Here is a 23,841-nt window from a genome sequence, read left to right as displayed (position 1 = left end):
GATAAATTGGCTTCTTGTAAACAATGGATCTTAGTGGTATTGGGGATAAGTGCCTGTACAGCAGCAACTGACTCCAATAACTCTATAACCCTGTGCTTGGAGTCCCTTGTGGGAGAAATGTGCATTACAAATGTTTGTCATTGTCAACATATCATCATTATGGAAGGTGGACTCTATGAATATAAATATTACATTATCTAGCTACAAAACTCTTACCTAAAGATTTGAAGACCTCTATGCCTGCATATTTGCCATCAAAATAGACCGTGTTGTTCTGTGAATCAAAGGCACGACACATTCTGATGAAAACAACTTCCAATGAACCTGGAATAGCAAATAGAAATATATTATTACTCATTATATTTGTCATATTCAAAGCAGTATGTTCCATTGAATAATGTAGATGGAAAGAATGTATTCATTTTAATATATGCATTAAAAGGGGACAAAATACACTAGTCAAATCTGAACATGCAGACAGGCATCTCCCATCATAATAACTAGATTGCTTTTGTATATTTCTTGGGATAAGATCGTGCCCAGCACAAACAAATATCTACAAGAAGCCAAAGTTTAGAGATGCTTATATATGACGGTCCAGGTTTAACAAGGCAGACTTTCTTATATTAGTGTATGTACTAAATGGTGTGGGTGCTAGTGGGTGATGCTGAACAGAAAAAAAATGGACTTAAAAGAGAATATCTGGGCTTTTATAACCAGTTCTATGACTATTCTTAGGTTAAGCACCCATTTATAAAGGGCTATGCAACACATCTTTATAAAGATAATTTAAATATAATATTTTCTCCTGCATATAACCAACCTGCTTTCAGCAGCACTATCTGGTCGTTCTGACACAGCTCCATGAATCCATCAATGCGTTTGGCAAATTCAACCACATACTGTATGGCCTCTGTGATTTTTACTGCACAAAGCTGCCACATAACTTCCCGCTGCTGTAAAGGGAGACACAAAGCAAGGCTCAATAGATTTCATAATGTATGTGCCCTATATAAAGGGCTAAAGTTCTATAAGGATGGTGTAATGTTATTCTTATTCCAATAGGGGGCATCAGTGTCCTACAAACACAAGCCACAAGCTAAAATTATGCTTCAATACATTTGGGACTGAGGGTATTATTATTCAGTACGGAGTAGTAAGGACAAAAAAGTCAGAGACAGAAAGATATAAATCTACTACAAGGCAATAAAAATCTTACAAATAAGTCTAATGTGTGGTCCAACCACTCTTACTGCTCTACAAATATGGGGTAGTCCCTTCATGGAGAATCCTATTTTTGAATCGGAGTATGTACTATATGCAAAATGAGCTACTGTATTTTAGATGTGTCAGGAGGTAATGCACAGTGTACATTAATAGCTATACCGCTACATGGTAAAGATAGAAAATCTTTATTTAAACATAAATCATAACATTTATAGATAAAAAGAAGTAAAATAGTGAAAGGTCATCTGAAAAAAAGGTGCTGAAGCTGTAATGTGTCAAAACAGTTACATAGTATACCAAACAATAAGAACTACAGTACATATAAGCTCTGCTAGGCACATACATACAATATTAGTGCAAGAATGCAATAAGAAGCATATTGTGTATTAACACTTATAGACCACAGACATCTACCCCAAAGCACGTTTTGCTAATACGCTACTTGTGTCACCCAGAAGACGGTTACATTACAGCCTCAGCACCTTTTTTTGTATTGTGACCTTTCAGCATTTCACTTCTTTATTATCCATACATTTTATGGTTAAAGATTGAATAAAGATTTGTATATTTACCATGGATTGTCTGCGTCATTTTCAGCAGTATGTTCATAGCTTTTACACAAAATAACTTTAATAGTTAAATTATTTTCTTGTTTGTATACTTAGTACTATTGTCAATAGGTAATGCACAATGCTCCAAACCTAGGAAGAATGATCAGAGTAATATGGAGCATATGAGCACCGGCCTACCCATTTCTGAGAGAGATCTGTTGGGGTAGAGAACACCAGCAGATCACTTTGCCCTTACCTGGTTACTAATGCAGCTCCGGGGACCTGTTCTTGCATACAAAATGTGTGCATCTTCTATACTACTCCAGGAACCTTCGCTATGGTACCGTGGGAATCGGGGGCAGAATAGAAGATGTACATATTCTGTGTACAAGAACAGTTCCTGGGGGTTGCAATAGTAAGTAGATAATACGAAATAATGGAATTGTAATTATAGTAACAGTATGTGGAGGAGGGGGGCTATTACACATGGGGGCACTACTTGGGCTCTATTACATTAATAGTGGCACCCACAGTTAATAATAGCCTCCCCCACACACACACGTAATGGTATTAACTGGGGGGCACTATTACTGTACTAGAACCCTAGAATTCCCCCCTACAGAAAATAGTTACACACACACACACACACACACACGTACGTAATATTACCTGTGGGGGGGCACTACTAAGGTAATAGTGCCCTCACAACAGTTAATTGAAGTCTCCCCCCGCACAGGTAATGTAATTAATTGTGGGGTGGGCACTATAACTGTAATAGTGCCCACTCCCAACAGGTAATAGCTCCCCCTTCCCCACACACAGGTATTACTAGGGCCATATTACAGTAATAGTGCTCCCCAGTTAATAATATTACCTCTGTGTGTGTGTGTGTGTGGGGGGGGAGGATTATTACTTGTGTGTATGTGGAGGGTATTATTGCAGTTACAGCACCCCCTAAGTGATAGTCCCCCCCTACCCCCCACCTATACTTTATTAATGTAGATCTCTCTATATCACCCCTAAGTACGTGAGGACCCCTTCTCCTCCCACACTTTTATTAAAAGAACTGTCCATACCATCAATAATCTATGTATGCTATGGAGAGATCTTCCTTAATCGCCCTCCTCTTTCTTGAAGATAACAATATCACAGGTTATGGACACGTTGATCTAGGGTTTTTATACTGACTGCCAGATTGGAGTCAGGAAGAAATTTTTTACCCTGAAATGAGGCAATTGGCACGAGCCTCATGAGGTTTTTTGCCTACTTCTGGATCAACACTGTAGGGGATTGTAGGGTTATAGGTTAGACTTGATGGACTAATGTCTTCATCAAACCTCATCTACTATGTAACTATGTTAATATAGTATAGGGAACTCTATAAATGTAATAATTTAATATGCACTTTATTATGTTTCTTTATGAGCCGACCAATTGCCCCAACCCTGCCCCATCACCAAAAATCGCGCCCCAAAATCGCGCCATGGGAAAATTGGCTTGCATGAAAGTGGTCCTTGGTACAAAAAAGGTTGGGCACCAATGCCCTATTATCTCTCTTTTTAATTCTACCCTTGGTGTGGGCTTAAAAATATTTAAGTCTCGTGTAGCCTCCTACCCTGCTTACAATTAGCATTTCTCCACTACCATTATACTTAGAGCGATCCTATACAGGACATTCCCTTTGCACACAGTAACTCTCTCTCATACCCACCTTGCTCTGGTAACTTTCAATCTCTTCTTGCAGAAAGGTCTGCCATGTGATCTGCTGCAGCTCCTCACGCAAATACTGGCAGGTTTCCATGTGAGACTTAGAGATGTTCTGAGCAAGATGTTCTGACAACGACAAAAAAAAGGCGTGAGAACATCTAAATGACAGGCACGACTTCCTCTAAACTGTGACCTTTGGAAGAAAGGGTTTAATGTCACAGTGACTTACTGCATGGACGTTTGTCAGAGAACACGTCCTATTAGAAATTTACATGATTTATGAGCAATATATTTATTATAGTTTATGTTTACTTTATATGATAAATATTGATCAAAACAGGCAAAAACAAATGGAATTTGATTCTATATGTAACCCAAACCCTACTTAAGCCCAGCGATCAAGTAAAGCTTTACACAACAGGCCGTTTTCAAAAAGGACATCTTGCTCCTTACATGCGGATTTAGGATTATAACAAAGCAGAGGCGGAAGAAAGGAGTATACATTTTAACTTACCAAGTTCTGCCATAGATACTGTTGGGGAAGTTTCTCCATTAGTGAATGAACAGTAGGGAAAGAAGGATGATGGTGGAGTGTAGTCACAGAGAGGTTCTGGTTTAATGCCATTGACGTCCAAGCCTGACTGATCTGGGGATGGCTGGATATCTAGATAAAAGCTGCTCACTGCTGACTCATTCTTGCCTTCGTCTGGTGTGTGCTCTTCCATGTATCCCCCTAGATCATCCCGTAGCTCTGTCAGCCCATTAGAAGTCAGGCCATATCCCACAGGAGTTAGTGGTTCTGCCTCCCCTGGCTGCTGCTGGTGGTCTCGCTGCTGTTGCATGCGATGTTTCTGCACCTCGGCATATAAGCTATCCCTCTGCTTCTTGGACATGCGGCCAAACTTTACAGCTATAGAAAAGTATAAAAAAACAATCAGAATGAATAGGCTATTGCTGGCATATAGAAACTCATTTCAGTCTACAATGCTTGTGGATGGAGAGCACACATTTAATTTCATCATGAGGTGTGAGACCTCTAGAAGTTCTGCAAACAATGTACAATAATAATTAACAGTCATTTAACAAATACTAACACAAGTAGAGCAGGATGATTGACCCCCTTCTGGCCATGAGGAGCACTGCTAAGGTCAACGAAGCTTAAATCAATGTCAAATATTGTCAGATTGCCTGTTCCATATTTTTTCTTTCCTGTTATATTTGTATAGTGTCAACATGTTTAGTAGTGCTACATGCCCAAAGGGTTTACTCATTTGTTTCTATCCCCATTGTGGCTCACAATGTAGCATTAGTCTGTCAGGGATCCCTACACATATACTCTGGGGAAGCCAATTAACCTATCAGTATGTTTTTGAAGTAGGGGGGCAATCTGGAGTACCCAGAGGAAACCCAAGAATGCACAGGGACAACATACAAACTCTATGCAGATGCTGTCCTTATTAGATTAAATCTAAAGAGTCCAAAGTTGCTAAATCATGATGGTAACAACTGAGGCAGCCACTTTTTGAAAATTGGGGGACAATTATCATGTGGTATATTTCAATCCTGCTGGAAACAGCGTTACCACTATTTCTGAAAAATGTTGCATGATGTTAATACACATATTGGGGCAGATTTATTAAGACTGCTGTATTGTACACCAGTCTTAATAAAGACTCCAACTAGTGCAGGGAACCAGTGATTCGATGGAAATTTCCATTGTATTTCCATTGTATTTTTAAAAAGTCACAATTTATAAGTAAATTAGCCAAGCAGCTAACATGCAACAAAAAAGCTGAGTTTCTGCAAAGTGGGGCCTTAGCCTAAGTGCTTTCTATATATTTCCTAATCCTGGGCCACCAAGCAATTTGCATGTGCACTGAAACTCCATCAACATGGTATTTCAGCTCACTTGAATGGAACTGAGCTGTGATCAGGCCATGTGATTAACACAACATTACATAGCCTGTGAAGTGTAACAGCTTCAACAAACTAATCCAAGGGGTGCTGGCTGTTGGACGCCACAGATCTTCAATTGAAGACCTACCTTAAAGAAGACTTTTCACCCCCTCCAGCTTAAGCCCTGCTCCAGTGATTCTGGCAGAGTTGGAATTTTTTCTCTAGTCCCCACCATTCCTGAACAATCAGTGCCTCATATGCTACTTAGGCTCAGTACTGTCAGGAGGACGGTGTCAGGCAGAAGCATGCCAGGGGTGTGATTCTGAGCTCTGACACTGTCCATCTCTGATTGGAGCTCTGAATAACATCCCTTTTCCTGCTCCTGCCTCTTGACAGTACAGAGTCTAAGTAGCATATCTGGCACCATAACTGACATGTAGTTTTGTCACATCTTTTGCCCAGAATCCAGATTGTGTGCGCGCAGTGGCATTTATTAAACGTACAGCCTAGGCTTACCTAATTTAATGTGGGCTTAAAAGTGAGACACCCCTTGATCTTTAGCTCAAGAAATTCATCAAACTCCCCTAACTACAAAAAAGTAGGCAAAAACTACTCCATTAATAAAAATGACACTCAAGTCTGATTGTTTGAAGCGATTAATATATTACTACTGTCACCTACCATCACGTGACATGCCCACAGCAAGGCATTTCTGCAGCCGACAGTGTTGACAACGATTCCTGCTTGTCCTGTCGATCAAACAATTCTTCTGCCGTGGACACGAATATGTGGCGTTGCTCTGTTGGCTTCGTCTGAAGAAACCCTGAAAGGAAAAGCAAAACTATAAGCTATCTATCTATCTATCTATCTATCTATCTATCTATCTATCTATCTATCTATCTATCCAAGTTGCAGATATAAACTTATATACTTTGCACCTGTTGTGCAGTTTACTCATGAGAAATCAGCGAGTCGGTTCTTGGAGATATCCTGCCCCCATGTCTGTCCAATCCCCCAGCATCCGTCTGAATACACAAGGCATGGATAAACCAGGCCTCCCTGCAGTCTTCTGACAATCCCTGCCTAATGAATAGACTTCTTCAATTCATTACCATATCCACTTCCACTCCTGTATACACATATGTCTTAATTAGCTGCTCATTGGCTGTTTAATTACAAGAAAGCAGCTGCCAGCTGCCAGGCCTCTCTGTACCAGCGGCCATGCTGAGAAGTCTCCGCTCCGGTGGGTGACAAGGAGACTCTCTGAAAGCTCTGTGATTTATGGCTGGCTGTGGCAGAATCCTCTGGCTCATTAATCTCTCAAATAGGACCGGCAATTAAAACGTAGGTCTTTTTGACGGGTTTCTTCATCTTTACCAACCATGAGGACTAGTCCCAATCTCAATGGTTTCAGACATAGCCAGTTCAAGACAAGAGGTTTTTGGATATACATCATCCGTGTCAGCTTGAGTTTCATGTAAATATGCACATGTCAAGTAAGAGCGACAAGTTGAGGGTCAGGGGTAATCCATTTACATAACAATTTAATACCCATGCACATAGCTAATGCTTAAACGGAATATCTTCTCTCAATGGTTTTTATCTGTTTTGGATCATTATGGCATCCTTAAAGGGGTTACCATGAACATAAACCGATTAATTTGTAGACAATGAAATGGTGACAATCTTTTGTCTTGATCAGTTACCAATGGATACAACTATAAATGCCAAAACTTTCTATGACTTTGAACATGTCAGAAATTCAGCCATGACTTCCTTATTGTGGCCAAGTTATCATGCAGGGACACTACATGGATCAGAAGATAACTCGGCCACAATAAGGAAATCATGGCTGGGTTTCTGAGAAGTTCCATACCATAGAAAGTCCTTGAGTTCATAGTTGAATCCATTGGCAACTGATGAAGGCAAAAGACTGTCAGGACTAAGGATTTAAAAAAAAAAAAAATCTTTAAAATTACTTAGATTTTCAAAAATGTTCACATTTTATTTCTCTACAAATCTGAATATGGTTATTTTTGTGGGAAAATCCTTTTAAAGTCCTTAGGATCAAAAAAAGCTAATTCTAGAAAATATTTTGCCATTAGTCAAATACAGATCCTCCATTTCCATTTTCCTCAAAGAACTTGTACAAAATTGTAAAACAGTCTCCATGACTAGAACTCAGAGTGTACCTCTTAAGTACTAAGGAGCACATCTGACCGAAAATTGCTGATCGCAGCGGTAACCGCACTTTGCAAATGGGCAAAACCATCAGATCTGTAGGAAAGATAAATGATCTGCCCACACTATAAAATGAATGATCCGAGTCCCATAATTATTATGATAGCAGCCTGGACATAGTGACTAGATGGGAAAGACAGCTTTTTCCAGTAAAACTGTTCCCATCGTAGCAAAATATCTGTGCAATTGCCCAAATCAATAGATCACCCACATAATGAATTACTGGGAAATGGGCCTCATCTGATCCAAATCTAATGTGTAAACTGGGCCTTATACAGTATAACCGTACTGTAATAAAACTGACTATATGCTGGATCTACAGGTGTCACTGTTGTAACCGCTATGCACAAAGCTTGTGAATGACACAAGAACTGCTCATCTCCAGCACAAATGATAGATGTAGGTTAAATGAGCAAGCTACTCTCTTATTACAGGGGACTCAATAACAATGTACGTAACATATAGTTATATATCTGTTTTACATAAGACACGGAAGTGGCTTCCTGGCTCATAAAGCATAAAGTAACTTACATGTTACATGGACCTGATCAGTATTCATTTACCTCTGTAAAAATAGTTCTCATGGGTCTGCTGTCACACTTTCCTTTTTCATCGTATAGGGTAAGTAATATCTGAAGACAGTACTGCTGACACATCTTCCTACACGTCTGCATGGGATTGGCAGATATGTGCACTTCTAATCTCGCTCTTTCATTCTGATGTAGGCTCTGGTCAGAGAGCACGGCTGCCTTTCTGATGGTAGGGCGAGATGTGTGGGCAGATGATGTGACACAGGACTTCCTCTATAAGCCACCACAGCAGGACAGTGAAGACAAATCTCATAGATTAGTCTGTCCAGACTGCAGTTAGCTTTCAAGGTAGAGGTGTTATGTTTGTGTTAAATATAACCAAATGTATTCTACACACAGTTTATCCTTGTCCTCATAACAAGGCAGGGTAACCTAGTGATCAGCCACAGATATAGTCTGTCTGCTGTACATCAGACACCATACCCAATGACAATGCTTACTCGCAGACCTTTTCAATTTATAAGGAAATTTATATATATATATATATATATATATATATATATATATATAATTCTGTGCTACATAAACAAGAAAGGAAGGGGTGCTAAAGAATTGAAATAAATTTTACAAAATTGGCCAGACATATACATTATGAACACCACTTCTTGGCCGAGCCCTCCAACAAAAGCATAAAATGACACATATAGTTATGAAAGCTCTATGAACAGTTATATGTGTTTTGCTGGGAAGCTTTAGGTCACACAAACAAGACCTAGCAGTAAACCAATACAGAACAAGGTTTGTCTGTTCTCAGTCCAACACTAACTTCAGAGTTTTAAACAGACTCTGAAAACATGTCGGCACAAGAAATTTTCTTCAGGAACTTTATGGATTGAAAGCATATCACCATACTGAACAGTATTCTTGTGAGTAATGCACTTCCTCTGTGAATCCGCAGTCCGTCTTAGCAGACTTCGGCTACTGGGTCCATGTTTGAACAGCAGGGAAGGGGCAGTAATTCATATCTGTCTACCGCCTCTGCCTCCATGGACCCATTAGTTTACTTCAATATGGCCAGGCCGCAAAACGAACAAGAATAGGAACTGCCCTAATTTTTTTCCCTAGTTCAAAACCCCATACATGGGACTGTGATAATACATGGGCATGTGTATTGTGCCATAGAGTCTAATGAGTGAGTGTGCTAGCCTTAAAAATCATGGTATGACACAGTCATGTGCACAAAGCCTAAGACTTTAAGAAGAGGGGAATGTCTGTTTAGAAAGAAGGGAATGAGGAGGAAAAACACTCGATAAGTGGAGAAAGATGCATTTCTCTCATGATGTAAATTTATATTACCTTTTTTACTGTTATGGGGATACTAATGTCCATGTTTTTATATGTTATTATGTTTATTTAATCATCATTATGGTTAGTAATAATAACAAGGTCTAGTATCAGTAATACGATTTTTAAAATTGTATTTATATTTCTTTTAATTTAATTTTACAACTTTTTATATTATTTTTAAACTATAATAAATTAAATATTTTATACTTTAGTAGATAATACAGTATAGATGTATAATGATAACTGCAGTACCTAAAATATATCACGGCAGAACCTTAAGGGGCTTGCCTAGGCTTCAAGCTGCTACTATAAAGAGATGAATTGCCATGACACGGGTCACCTTCACATCAAGGGAGTCTGCTCCTTTATTGACACACTACAATTAATAGTGATCAATGTGTATAAATGGTTAAAAGTCAGGATCACTTCATTACTAAACAGAATAAGAAATGTCATCAACATATTGAGTGAAAGCATTTCTGAGTCCTTTATGAACTCCTTGGATTTACCTTACACATCACCTGGTCATGTACAGGCCGACGGCAGGACGTCTACTATTTCATATATGTGCCCAATATACATGACAGTAAATTATTTGTGTATGAAGTCCTCCCTCATATAAAGAGAGCTGCTTTCAATCAAACAAAAGATTAGGAAATGATTAATGTCACAGATGCCCCTGCCCTAGCCGAAATGACAGATAAGCAGATGGCAACGCACAGCAACACATTTATGTTTGTGCTACAGAGATTATCGGTTCCAGCTAAACTCTGTAACAGGTTGGAAAACAGAGAGCCGTCTGAAAAAGGGCAGAAAACTGCAGAAGCCGTCACCCATAATGTCAGCGATGTGCTAAACTACCAATGACTTATTAGACAGGCAGGAAACCAGACAGTGTCAGAAATGAAGCAGTGGTGCGTCATGCATACTATAATATTTTAAGCATCTTTTACAGTTTCAGTTTGTAAAACTAGAAGCCTAAAGAGGTACAGCATGAGCCCATCCAGGTCTCTGGGTGTAATATTACAGATTTATACCTTATACACCTGTAATAATGCTGTATGTGTGCGCTTACGTTCTTAGTAAATACCCGTCACCCATTACATAAATAAAATTCTTTAAATTTTGGGAAAATATCTTTCAAGGATCTGATAATGTGCATTGTGATCCTTCACACATGGATGTGGATTTGTGAATGAAGCCTTAATGTAGATATGGTTAGAAAACTGGAAAATATTCTATTTGAAAAGCCAAAAAAAGCTGTGATCAGATGTTGCAGTCATTTCACGGCATTTGAAGTTATACTATGCCCAAAGTGCTGTGAGTTTCTAAAACTATGTAGCTTGTATATCAATTTAGCAAAAATTTGTGTCAAAAACACTGTGCACTTTCTGTGAAAAGAGCTGCGGGAAAAACGTTATACATTTCTGCCGTGTTTTTCACACAGCACTTTTTGGCTGCTGCATGGGGCCTTTGTCTTAAAGAGTTTTATCCTCAAATGTTGTCCCATAAATGGAAGTGAGGACAGAGTAACTTTCCAGATTCTTGAAACTGACTTATGGCAGATGTGGAGATGCAGGTGAGTACTCTATGTCCTATATTGCTGGTGGGCAGAGGCACCCATTTAGTCTCTATTTAGGCAACTCAACTCATAGAAGGACACCGTCTGGACATGATCTGCACCCCTTCACCCTATTCACACTCTATAAGCCTATTTAAAGTCAGAAACAGGATGAATATATGTTATAAAATGTCGCCCAAAGAAAAGAATCAGGACAAGGTCTCATTTTCTGAGACCCATCAATGTGTTACGGTCTTGCCTTCTGTCACACTTGTCTCATTTTCATGATTCAGATATGTCCAGTAAAATTATTTTAACCAACTATCAGACAGTCCAGAAATTCAGACCATTCTCAGCAGTAAACTGCATACTGTTTCATGCAGCCTGTGGATGAGACTTATTAAAGGCTAGGACAACACAGCAACATATATTGTGTGTTATATAAAACGTGTCACAGACAAATTGTGCAACTCGAACAGTTGTGCATCTTAGCTGCGACTTACTGTTGAATGACTTTTTTAAAAGCAGTGATTTGATTGTAAAATTAGGTAAGTCACAGAACAATGTGAACGATGACCAAAGTCCAACAGTATTGGATATTTTGTGGCTATTATGTGGCGGTCTCACAAATTTGCAGGTCACTACACATCATCATGGACAATCATTAGATGCGACATGTTTGCAGCTTTTTTCAACGGACATTATTTACCCTGTACCCCTAGTTCTAATATTTATAACCTGCAGGAGTGTCAGGACAGTAGCTCGGGTAGGTGCACACAACCAAATTTCACTCGGTCCATATGTTAGCCAGATTTACCTGGGAGCAGGACTCCTAGCATCCTAGTTATCTTTGATGGAAGGAGTCCCTAACTCCCAGCAGCATACTGTCCCATACCAATTACAGTACGGGACAGTATGTTGCTAGGAGGGAGGGGATTGGGATACGGGTGAAACTTGGTCATGTTCAGCTACCCTTAAAGTCAAAAATATGCCCATAGCAGTTGTGTTTGTCTTATCTCCTCCCCCAGAGCTTTTGGTTTGGCACAGTACCAGGAGAAGCCACTTAAACACAGAAGAAAGCACTGATCAGAAAAGAAAAAATTGATAAATCTAATCCATAATCCAGAATTAAGAGTTAGCAATATGTACTGTTATCATCATGTCAATAGTACTTTGTAGATTTGCAGCTATTGAATAAGTTGAATCACTTTTCCATAACTTTACCTGGTCATAAATCTTACTCTATACCCAAATAAACACATCAGAAGCTCAGCCAATGACTTGTTCTATAGCTGCTCGAATTTATGGTATACTTGAAATGAAGACAGCGTTTCCGCTCTGTCACACACTGTACCTTACAACCCTCGCAGGTGATGACCCCGTAATGGATCCCTGATGATTTGTCTCCACAGATTTTGCACGGAATTATTTCGATTTGAGCTGCAGAATGAGAGGAGAGAGCAGAGTTAATTACCTTCCATTTTAATAGATGTACAAGATGAACCCATACTAAATATTCCAGGCTGCGATGTGCGCCCGCTCCCCCCCTTAGGGCTCCCATCTAAAATTATAGTTGCTCATTATCAAAAGGCTTTTGGGTAATTAAAATGGGTCAGATGAGGTGCCAAAAGACCTAGAACATATACATCTATGCATAAATATACAGATTAACCATGTGGTAATTCAAGATTTTTCATTGGCTCATATGAGGAAAAAAAGAAACCTTGATGTTCCCCATCAAAAAACGTTTACATTTGATATGAATTAGTATTTGCTTCCTCAAAAATAAAGTTAAACAATACAATCCAAAATCATACATAGAACAGTCAACTTGTCCTAGAAGGTAAATGTGGTAATTCGCAACTAGTGGTCACCATGTTTAGAGTGTGTTTATAAGAAACCCACAGCATATTAATAGAGGTTCTAGTATAAATGACTTGAGATGAGTTTCTGGAGTAAGAAGCACAATACACTCGGACAGGACTCCTTGGAGATATAGTGAGAGTCCTCATAACCTCTCCCACACACAGTGATTGACAAACTTCTGTATACACACACAGATACAGGGAGACATGTCAATCACTGTCTGTGGGTGGGGTTATCAGGACTCTCACTGTCTCAGGACTCTCACTGTCTCAGGACTCTCACTGTCTCAGGACTCTCACTGTCTCAGGACTCTCACTGTCTCAGGACTCTCACTGTCTCAGGACTCTCACTGTCTCAGGACTCTCACTGTCTCAGGACTCTCACTGTCTCAGGACTCTCACTGTCAGAGTTTACTCTGCTTCACTCCTGCTCCAAATCATATAAACCAATATTACAAAGAGTTTGGCTTTTCTCCCTCTATCATATCCAGTTTCAGATAAGGCATCAGAAATCATCTGACAGGTTCACTTTAAATCTCCATCCTCAACTTGTTTCACTAAGTGTTACATATTGTCAAGTGGATAGAAACACTTCCAAAGGATATGTTTGCCTATGCATATAACAGGGACTGAGTAGAACATTGCCGCTATTGTCTATTGTTGACAAAGGTAACAAGAAATTCAAGCTTTAACAAATCTCAGCTGACTCGGAGAATGACAGCAGGTGAAGGAGAACCGCACTTCTTCAGGACATGACTACTCAAACAAGAGAGCATATAGTACATGCCTAATCGATCTCTGATACCTGCATACTGGAGAGGAGGGGATATATTTCATACTATATATACATATATTCAGGATGTCTTATCATATCTAATAGCCTAGTCCCAGTAGACCCCATTTGTGGCCAGTGATCAATCATGTACATGACTTCGTCACAGTGAAAATGTATGATGTGTTAGCAGTCACAGTGCTCTGTGTGATCACATCTACAAGCTGATGATGAATAAGCTCTTTACTGTGATACTGAGTATCTTCACACCGATATTAATCACATTGCTCTCTAAGATGATGCACAGTTATACTGGTAATGAAGATATCCATTTGTATAATGATCCAGAACAGGAGAACACACTACATAACACGGCTGCTGCCCCACATAAAATAATGGTGCAAGGTATACTCCTAATGATAAATGCACGTGGCTACAAGCTGAATATACTGAGCCGTAAGACAATGCGCTGCCTGTACTGTACAGAGATCGGGAACTCAAATTACCTCGTGGCATTGGATACTGTGCAAATGGACAGCGAACAACGGATTTCATTACTAATACACAAATGATTCATTATTACACATTACTACTCTTCTAGAACCCTATCGCCTTTATCGCTATAGCAGGAACTGAAACCTTGTATGCCAATGCCATGCATAAGGGTGAACAAAGATCTTCACTTTCAGACAAATCATATCCTGCAAGCAAGTAAAACAGTGCAGAAACACAGAGCAAACATATCCCGTATCATCCTGTGTCCAGGGCACGTGCATTCTGCAAAACTCCACTGACTGTTGGACCAGCGTAAAAGAGACTTCAAAGGAAATGGTTGGTTGTGGATGGTGACAAACATATTTGCATTGATTTTATATTGTGAGAGAATATTATATAAATGTGAAAAATGACTTGGCCTTTGTACATTTACTAAGAGCTTGTACTACATGAAAGGGAACCCGTCAAGTGTTTTTCCCACCATAAACATCATCATGTGCAGGATGAAGTAATGACATGTCCATTGTTGACCCTTGGTAATCTTTCTGTTATAGCAAAGTGAAGTTATAAACTAACAAAAAGTCACATACAAATTAACCTAAGGCCGGGTTCACACGGAGTATTGTGGCTCGTCATTTGGTACGTACACGCCGCGGGATCTTTTGCGGGCCGTATACGCTCCCATTGTTTTCAATGGGAGCCGGTACCGTACACACGGCGCTATTTTGCGGCCATGATTTTGCGGTGGCCGCAAAATAGCGCCGCGTGTACGGTACCGGCTCCCATTGAAAACAATGGGAGCGTATACGGCCCGCAAAAGATCCCGCGGTGTGTACATACCAAATGACGAGCCACAATACTCCGTGTGAACCCGGCCTAAGTAGTCATGCTGTCCCATTGCTAGCCACAGCCTGGTCATAAGGATATCCCCTCACAGTCTCCTCACTCCTTGATGTCACAAGAAAGATGTCAATGTCCACAGGTGATCAACAAGTGGACAGTGTGACAAAGCTGAAGTTGCTCCCTGCCCTCCGTGACTACTAGGTATCACTAATGTCATATAACATGATCCTAAAGTCCTCTCACACTTGGACACCTTCAACCGCATGACTGAGTCACTGGGGGAAATTTATTAAGACGCATTTCCCTGCCCATCCTTGTCCTGGCCTGAAATGCAATTCATTTATTAAAGGGTTCATACCTTTTAAAGGGGTTTTCCAGGACTTATTAATTTATGACCTATTCTTAGATGTGCCCAGCCAATGAGAGCCATTTGTTAGATGTAACAAGTAAAAAAAAAAAAAGTACCACGCTTTCTACCTTTTTAATGAAACTGCAGTGGATAATAATATATCTTGCCCTTTATGTAGGATGATAAGCAGAATGAACGTTTTTTTTATTCAACAATAGATACCAGCAGAACATCCAAAAAATCCTTAGATGCTGGCCTATAGAGGACTAAAGATGTGTCTGAAGCCCGATGTTGCAAAAATGCAGTGTTTGGCTGTGGCACAAAACCACTGCGCTTTACAGTACCAGCAAAGTGAATGAGATTCTAGCTAATCCCAAACACACATTGCAGAATAAAAAAAAATAATAAATAAATAAAAAAAAATAAAAAAAAATCAGCTCATGTTTTTGAAAATCGCAGCAGGTCATGGAGTTTTCCCTATAGGATATGCCAGAAGCACTGAGTGGTGTGGGAGAGCTTAGACTTATGCTCCCCTGCCTGAATCAGCACAAGATCCTCCTACTTGACAGTACAGAGCCTAATTGGCATATCAGACACTAAAAATAATCCTTATTAAAAGGAATAAGGCAAAGGTCCTTATAAAGGAATTTATCCTAATTTTCTATATGTATGGCTAACTTAACACTGATACAAACACAGAGGAATGACCATAGCCCATAGCTGATGAGCAGGTACAGATGAAGAAAGGACAATACTAGTATTCAAGCTGATTTCTTATCATGAAACACAACACAGATCCCCATCAGATCAGAGGGATACCTAAGAGATTAATGTGAACACGTCACGTTGAGTCACGCTGCACCTTATAATCAGAATGGAATATATTAATTACATGCTACACCTAATCATCCAAAATATTTCTTCTCTTCTAGTGTTTATGCAGCAGAGCGGCAATAATAATACTTCAGTCTTATACTAAATGTATCATAGTCACGAACAGCATTCAGGCTACATCTCAAGGATTTATATACTATCCCACAAATATCTAGTGGAATTTTATTTGCTACTCTTTCCTGTCCAGCATCTGTAAATGCCTGTAACTGTATGGCCATTTATTTCTGGATTTTCTCAGGTTGGACTGACTGCTCTTAGTAGTGTAAATACAGTATTATATGTCCTAGAGTCACTCGAAAGGAGTATGAGCTGAATATATTGGTTGTGTGGCATTCGTGATGTGTTAAAGAATAGAACATGCTCTATTTTTATATGGATCACATTATCGGTTGAAATGAGTGCGTCTGTAAAAGAGGGAAAAAAAGGGATGTCGCCCGGAGCCCACACAAATCTGTTAAATATGCGGTCAAGTCTTGACTTGGTTGTGTGAATAAAGCCTATAAACTACAGATATGGAAATACTAAAGCCTCACGTAGCGGACTGCAGCAGAAAAGCGTTGCAGGAAAAACCGCAGCGGCAAAGCATTGCGGTTTTGCCTGTTGCGCTTCTCACAGAAAGTCAGACATTCTGCATCCATTATACCTATAGAGAATCCACTGGCACTTCCATAAGCATAATTGACATGTCAGGATTCTAGAACCACAAACGGTTTTGGAAATCGCAGTGCTTCCACTGAGCATATTTTTATGCAGCTTGTGGTTGGGATTCACGAGAGACGGTAAAACGGTGCAATTTAAACCACGTCCAAACCGCAGTGTTTACGCCACTTGGGCCAACCCGCCATACCTGGTTTTCCTGTTAAGCTGAGGTATCTTAAGGGGTTATTCAGAGAGTCTTATTTTACTTGCTTTCTCTGGAGGAGAAGGGACCTGGGGACCAGGTGCTAGATCCAATCACATGACCCTGGGCTGAAACCAGCCTGGAATTTCCAGGTAAAGTGTCATAACCCCCCCCCCCCCCCCCCCGAGAAAGTATATAGAATAAGACTCCCTGGAGAACCCCTTTAAACAGACACCCATTGTATATTAAACAGTTTTTGCAAGTATTCTTTGAATTTAAGAGGGTGTAAACTGGTTAATGGTTAAAAAAGTTATGCAAGAATTACAACTTATAGCCTATCCTGGCTGATAGCTGGGGTCTTACTACTGATCCTAAGGTCTTATGTTCCTAGTTTGAAAGGAGCAGCCATCATGAACGCATGCTACCACTCCATTCAATGTGTATGGGAGTGAGGAAGACAGTCAAGTCAATCGGCAATCCACATTAGTCCCACATAAATGGAAGAGAAGCGGCAACACAGAGTGTGATTGTTACCTGTAAAAGCCTTTAAACTTCAGTACAAGGACAGACACACTCACAGACATTGATTTGCCAGGTACAGGAGTAAAAGGTCTGTGGCTTTCCAGTGGGCACTAAAGTCCCCTTGTTCTGCCGATAAGTATCAGTAAGTGAGAAAAACCGCCATAAATCATACAGGGATAGCTTATCCTAAAGATTCTTTAAAGGGATTTTATTAGCAAAAATATATTATATATTGATAACGTAGCCGAAGGATTGGGCATAAATATCAGATCTTGTGGCGAGTCCCACATCTGTTCACCCTCATTGATCAGTAGTTTTCAGAAACTGATACACAGAGAATGGAGCAGGAAGCAGACAGCTCAATTCTCTGTAAAGTAGTCAGACCAGGTTACTGCAGATTAGCTCCCATTCAACCACTATACAGAAAATAGCACTGTCTGCTTCCTGCTCCATTCTCTGCATATCAGCTGCCATGAGAGTTGATCAATGGATAGGCTGAGTGTTGGACCCCTTAGAATCTGATGACTTATTGTCAGGATAGTTTAATTTCAATAATTTTGGCTTGGAAACCCCTTTTCAGGTTCTCACCACTTGTAAGGTTTCTGCCAGTCAGTCAATAGTACTGTTTACATTTTGTAGATCTAAAGCAGAGATCAGGTGATGGAGAGAAAATGTAAAAGAATAAAGCATATCAGAAAGTTGTAAACCTTTTTGCTATTGTCTAAACTTTATTCATGGGTTAACCCATTGAAGCATTTCATTTTTTTTAGATAAAGGGAACAGATCCCTAGGCTTTCATTTATACTAACATGCATTTTTGGTACTTTCCTTGCAGGCTGTGATATAGACATACTGGTATGAAAGATCTAGGTAGTACCCTGTCAGGATCTTCTCCTTCTACTACATATTATATAGGTTCTTCAGGTTCTCTTTATGTATTCTTACTTTTTCTAGTCTTTCTTTCTCTGTAAATGTTTTGTTGCACCTAATGTAAGCAACAGCCTATACATAATTATATAGTTAAAAAGGTATGGAAATGTACAAAAGGCTTTTATTTCGGCAACATTAGTTACTTTCTAATGTAAGTAAAATGCCTCTATCAGCTGGTCTCAAATTTAGTCACAAACCCATTCTCCTGGTATTTATGTCCTGCCTGGGTGACCTCCTGTAAATAGTCACTAACTTTTCTAACATATGTTGAATCAATAGCCCATCCCATGCTGATAATAATTATACGTTACTCTCATTGCATATTATAGTGCTGCGGCATATGTTGTACTATAGATAAAAAGTAATAATAATAATCATCATAATGCTATTTTATCATTGAAAGATAATTTTAAAAAGTCTACCACAAGAGGGCTCTTGTCTTTCAAATTTGCTGTTCTCACCCTGTTACTAAGCAGATTCCAAGTGGTCAGGCTGTTCCTGCACATTATCGCCAGGAGTAGCATGACAATGAATTCCCAATCACTGCCCTATGTAGGCCATGGGGTTGGAAGACAAACAGTAAGTCACTTGTTTGCCATTGACAATAGTGCAAACTAAGTGAATGAAAACGCTCATCATCACTATAACATAAGAAATTAATCAACTTGCTATATCATCATTTGCTGCTTGTTGCAGGCAATATCTCTACCTATGTGTACAGACCCATATGCTTAAAACCTGGTCATCCCCTGTGTCTTTGATGTATAGGACCTCACAGATCATGTGCCTCTTCTCTTCAGTGATTCTTGACTCTCCCATTCACATACTGGGTAGCAAATAATGAAGAGTCAATGAGTTAAAGAGTAGCAGAGCATGCAGGAAGTAGTTACAGCACTATCTTACAAAATGTAATAGAGGGGCAAACAGGCAACTGTACAAAGAGGCAATGTCTGTAAGAGGGAACACAAATCCAAATCACAGTAGCTGTTTGGCACTTTGGCAATTCCACCCACAGCAAGCTCTGGCGGCATCAACACAAAGATGCGACACAGACCTGGGCAAGGTGATGAAAAGGAAAAAATAAAATTCCTTTTGATCAGTGACTGCATCACCTGGTAAACATTCAGACACATTTAGGTACTTTTTTGTTTGTTTTATAAGGCTAGAAAACCCCTTTAATGAATAATCAATAATAATGTAGGTTGGATCAGTGTGTTTTTTCTAACATTACCAGCTATGTAACTATGTATTAGTTTGCGCTCTGAAGCTGGATTTGATCCAGGCAGATTAAATCTGGACATTATTTTACCTTATTTCTAGCACAGTTTAAATTCAATAATCTTTATTAATATTCTGAAACTAATATTAGAAAAAAATCATACTCTATGTGCAGCCCAAGCTGAGTTCCATCCATCAATAGAAAATATGAATAATATTCTAAAATTGAATCCAATGCTCTACGATGGTAATATAGCTCAGTGCACAGAAGCTTACTGAATTAACTGGGCAACTAAATTATTTTAGAAGTAGTCAATGCTAATTATGACCAAACATAGCACAGTATGTCGAAACCGAGTCACAGCTTAGACCAATCAGAGGCTTACTGGTTGGAATCCAAGAATAATATAATTAACAATCATGGAAAAAAAAGTTTATTACAATTAGCTATGTTAAGCCTTGTGTGCCAGGCAAACAGGTAAGTTTGCTGACTCTACCCACTGCCTACTGTCACACCCATATTTTGCTTAAGTAACTGCTTTCCATATAATAAAGTCAGAGTTACATAGACTATAATTACAATTGCATAAGGATAATATGTATCAGACACAATGTAACAGGAAAGAGAAACATGCTCAGACTAGCTTACATTCTAGAGCTATAATAAATCTATTGATGGATCTACCTACTTAAAAGTACAAACTAAGCCTTGTTCCACAAGACATATGCGCTCCATTTCCCCTCCGTACTTGTTTTTACAAAAATAGTATTGAACAGCAGTAAAGAAAAGTGGGAGAACCTCTGAGAATGGTTGCCCATCTCCTCCGAGCCCTGTCTGGACAGACGGAGAGCATATTCTAACACATTAAATAGACAAACAGTATAAAAGGACATATAAGATTGTACACAGATCCTAAACGACATTCTCCCATAATAAACACATCTCACTTTATGGCTTCACTCAGAACGAAGGCAATGATAACAATCAGCAAGTATATTAATAATTAATGTCTATACACTGATAAATATACTCCAGGGTAAATTCACCACATTAAATAGCAGCCCAGAGCCCTGAAACTAATTATACTAATGCAATAAATTATTCTTTATATCTGATGTGTGCAGGACGGTAAAGTTCGATTAACCTTCAACATTCGCTGGTAATAGTATGAGGATGTATTATGAAGGTTCAGATTATGGCTAAAATAATCCACCGTTTTTGAGAATTGATCAAAAACCTTTAGCTAGTTCTCATATCTTTCATTCCCAAGATGATATTGAGCAAGTCGATGATTAACAAATGCCATTAATAATGAAAAAATGTCCACCAAATTAATATTACAGATATGGATTCAGACAGTGACCCCATATGAATGCTGAACAAAATGTAATGGGGAAATAACAGAACCACGAATACCCCATCAAAGACGGTATATAATATGTTTATTATTATTCATAAAGCACATATCAATCAGCCTTGCAGTGCTGGAGTACTGGGTTTGAATCCTGCCAGGAACAACATCTGCAAGGGGTTTGTATGTTCTCCCCATGTTTGCATGGATTTCCTCCCATTCTACAAAGACATACTGATAGGGGAAAAAAGTGCATTGTGATCCCTATATGGGGCTCACAATCTACATTAAAAATAATAATAATAATTTTGGAAAGTTCTCCTGTGCCATAAGTAAAGACACTAGTGGTAAAATATACTTTGCAGCATTCAGGAGGTCAAAATAATGTCTCTATTAAATACATGTCCAGCAAGGAATTTCCATCTACAGGTCCTAAGAAGTCAGAGATATTACAAGAAGTTAAATCACAGAACATATACATAGTACAGTAAAATAATCTGGCATACACGAACATGATAAGTGTCAGATTACCAAATATTATAGAGGGTAAAAGAAGCCGAGAAATCTACATAAATTTCACTTTTAAGGATAGAGTACATCCAGCAATCATCTCAAAATAGATTGTCCAAAAATAGTATGTTACTGTAATATGTTTCTATAAGTCTTATAAATGGTTATTTCATCTTAGCCCTGTACTTCTGCTCCTGGAAGATTCCAAATGATCTTTTGTTTCTGGTAGTTTTGTATAGGAAACTAATTCCTGGATTATCAGATGTAGGACCAAAGAATTTTACTGCAGATTAAATTTTATTATTACTATTAATTATTATTATTATTATTATTATTATTATTTATTTTATTTTTTTTATAAATTAAGACTAAGTGATGTGCAAAAGCTTTAGGCAGGTTTCTGGCACAGTAAGAATGCTTTCAAAAATATAAGAGTTAATAGTTTATTTACTAATTTATACTACAGTAGGACAATGACCCAAAATATACAGCCATGTCTTAAGAACTATGTTCAGTGTAAAGAAGAATAAGGAGTCCTGGAAATGATGAAAGGGCCCCCATGGCCCTGATCTCAACATCATGGATACCGAGAAAGAGAAACAAACCGTACAGAGTGCCAATAGTGTAATACAGTATGGTTAAGAATAAATATGATGGATAGCTAGCAATTGAATGCTCACCTTATAAGGTTGTGGCAAGTCCACAACCACTCTTTAGGCATGTAAGTTGGGATGGGTTTCCCAATGGACCTCTCAAAAGTTTATTCAAGTTGGACCAGCGCTCCATCGCCTCATTTTGTGCAATAATCTGGACTCAACGTCATTGAGTCTGTCTAGGATTACATGAAGTACAAGTGTACATAGAAGAACTGATGATGGTTTTGAAGGAAAAGGGCTGTCACACCAAATATGGACTGGATTTCTGGATTTAGATTTCTCCTATGCGTATTCTCTTAATTTGTTTTTGTCCAACAAAATTATTAACACTTCTAATTTTGAAAGTATTTTTTCCACACTTAACTAAAACCTTTGCAAACTAGTATGAGTGTGTGTATATATAATGTGCTATATATACACATACATAGTTAATGCATGTATATACATGGAGGCACGAATACACTTAACATTTTTTGTTTCTCTAAGACATTTTTTGCTATAAGTAATACATTCGGAGCATTTTACATTGAGGTGGTTGATATCCCATTCACTGTCCATGGTGCTGACACAGAATTTGAATAATCCCACCTTGCACCTGACATTCCTGTATTAGACATTACTTGTATTCCCCATTATAGAATAATTATGGAGCTTCTTTATTATTCATACTGAAAAAGTATAAATAAAATGACAAGTGGGTGTCACCAGTTGTAGGGGGTCCATGCTCACTGTTGATAGTACCCAATCAGTGCTGTAAGTGTAAGACACAAGGGGAATGGTAACATCTAGTGGACTATGTACTCATACATTATTATTATTATTATTATTATTATTATTATTTATTTCTATAGCACCATTAATTCCATGGTGCTTTACATTTGGGGGTTACATACAATACACAAAATATACAGGTACATATCATACTAACAGTGATCGGCTGGCACAGTGGGGTAGAGGGCCCTGCCCGCGAGGGCTTACAATCTATGAGGGAAGGGGGGTACATCTCTAGCACAACACAGTGATAGAAGAAAAGAGGTTCCAGATGTGTTTTGTTTTTGTTTTTTTTATGGAAAATACAAAGATTTACTAAAACAGACAAGTTAGAAGCGGTGATACATTCCCTTTAAAGAAAACATATCACTATGTTTTACCCATCACAAACTGAATATGATAGAAAACATTGATTCCAAATATGCAGTTTTTATCTTGGAACTCACTGAGATTCCCCCAGTCAGCCAGCAAATACCGCTAGCTTACGAGTCCTAGGTAGGAATCAGAATATGGTGCATGGAAATGCCGGTGAGCATGTTGAGAAAATTTCCACCTATCCAACCATTATAGCAGGTTATGAGGGTAAAATAAAGTGGCAGATTCCCTTTAAAGAACAATGTCTCCTAAGATCATAATAAAATCACTAATAAAACAGCTCTGGAGTCATGTTCTTGTGCCAATATGTTTAGAATTCTACTCCGCTGTTTCTTACCCATTTCAGGGCAATCTGGGTGGCAACAAATGTGACCACCATGAAAAATCC

General features: G+C 38.8%; 1 protein-coding gene across 2 annotated transcripts in view; it reads right to left on the bottom strand.

Moving 5' to 3' along the window:
* The window catches only part of LOC142203168 (nuclear receptor ROR-alpha), a 313,765-nt gene that overhangs the window by 3,768 nt on the left and 286,156 nt on the right, over nucleotides 1-23,841 (bottom strand). For both annotated transcript variants that reach the window (XM_075273700.1, XM_075273701.1), the window contains 6 exons: nucleotides 12,415-12,500; nucleotides 6,063-6,204; nucleotides 4,000-4,395; nucleotides 3,490-3,611; nucleotides 824-956; nucleotides 217-324 (listed from right to left, as the gene is read on the bottom strand). In XM_075273700.1, coding sequence (XP_075129801.1) covers nucleotides 217-324; nucleotides 824-956; nucleotides 3,490-3,611; nucleotides 4,000-4,395; nucleotides 6,063-6,204; nucleotides 12,415-12,500 — 987 coding nt within the window. The remainder of the gene's footprint in view (nucleotides 1-216; nucleotides 325-823; nucleotides 957-3,489; nucleotides 3,612-3,999; nucleotides 4,396-6,062; nucleotides 6,205-12,414; nucleotides 12,501-23,841) is intronic.

Source organism: Leptodactylus fuscus, chromosome 5 (assembly GCF_031893055.1).
Source record: "Leptodactylus fuscus isolate aLepFus1 chromosome 5, aLepFus1.hap2, whole genome shotgun sequence".
In the NCBI taxonomy this organism is placed as follows: domain Eukaryota; kingdom Metazoa; phylum Chordata; class Amphibia; order Anura; family Leptodactylidae; genus Leptodactylus; species Leptodactylus fuscus.
Note: the sequence above shows the minus strand (reverse complement) of the source record. Positions and strands in the feature narration are given on the sequence as shown.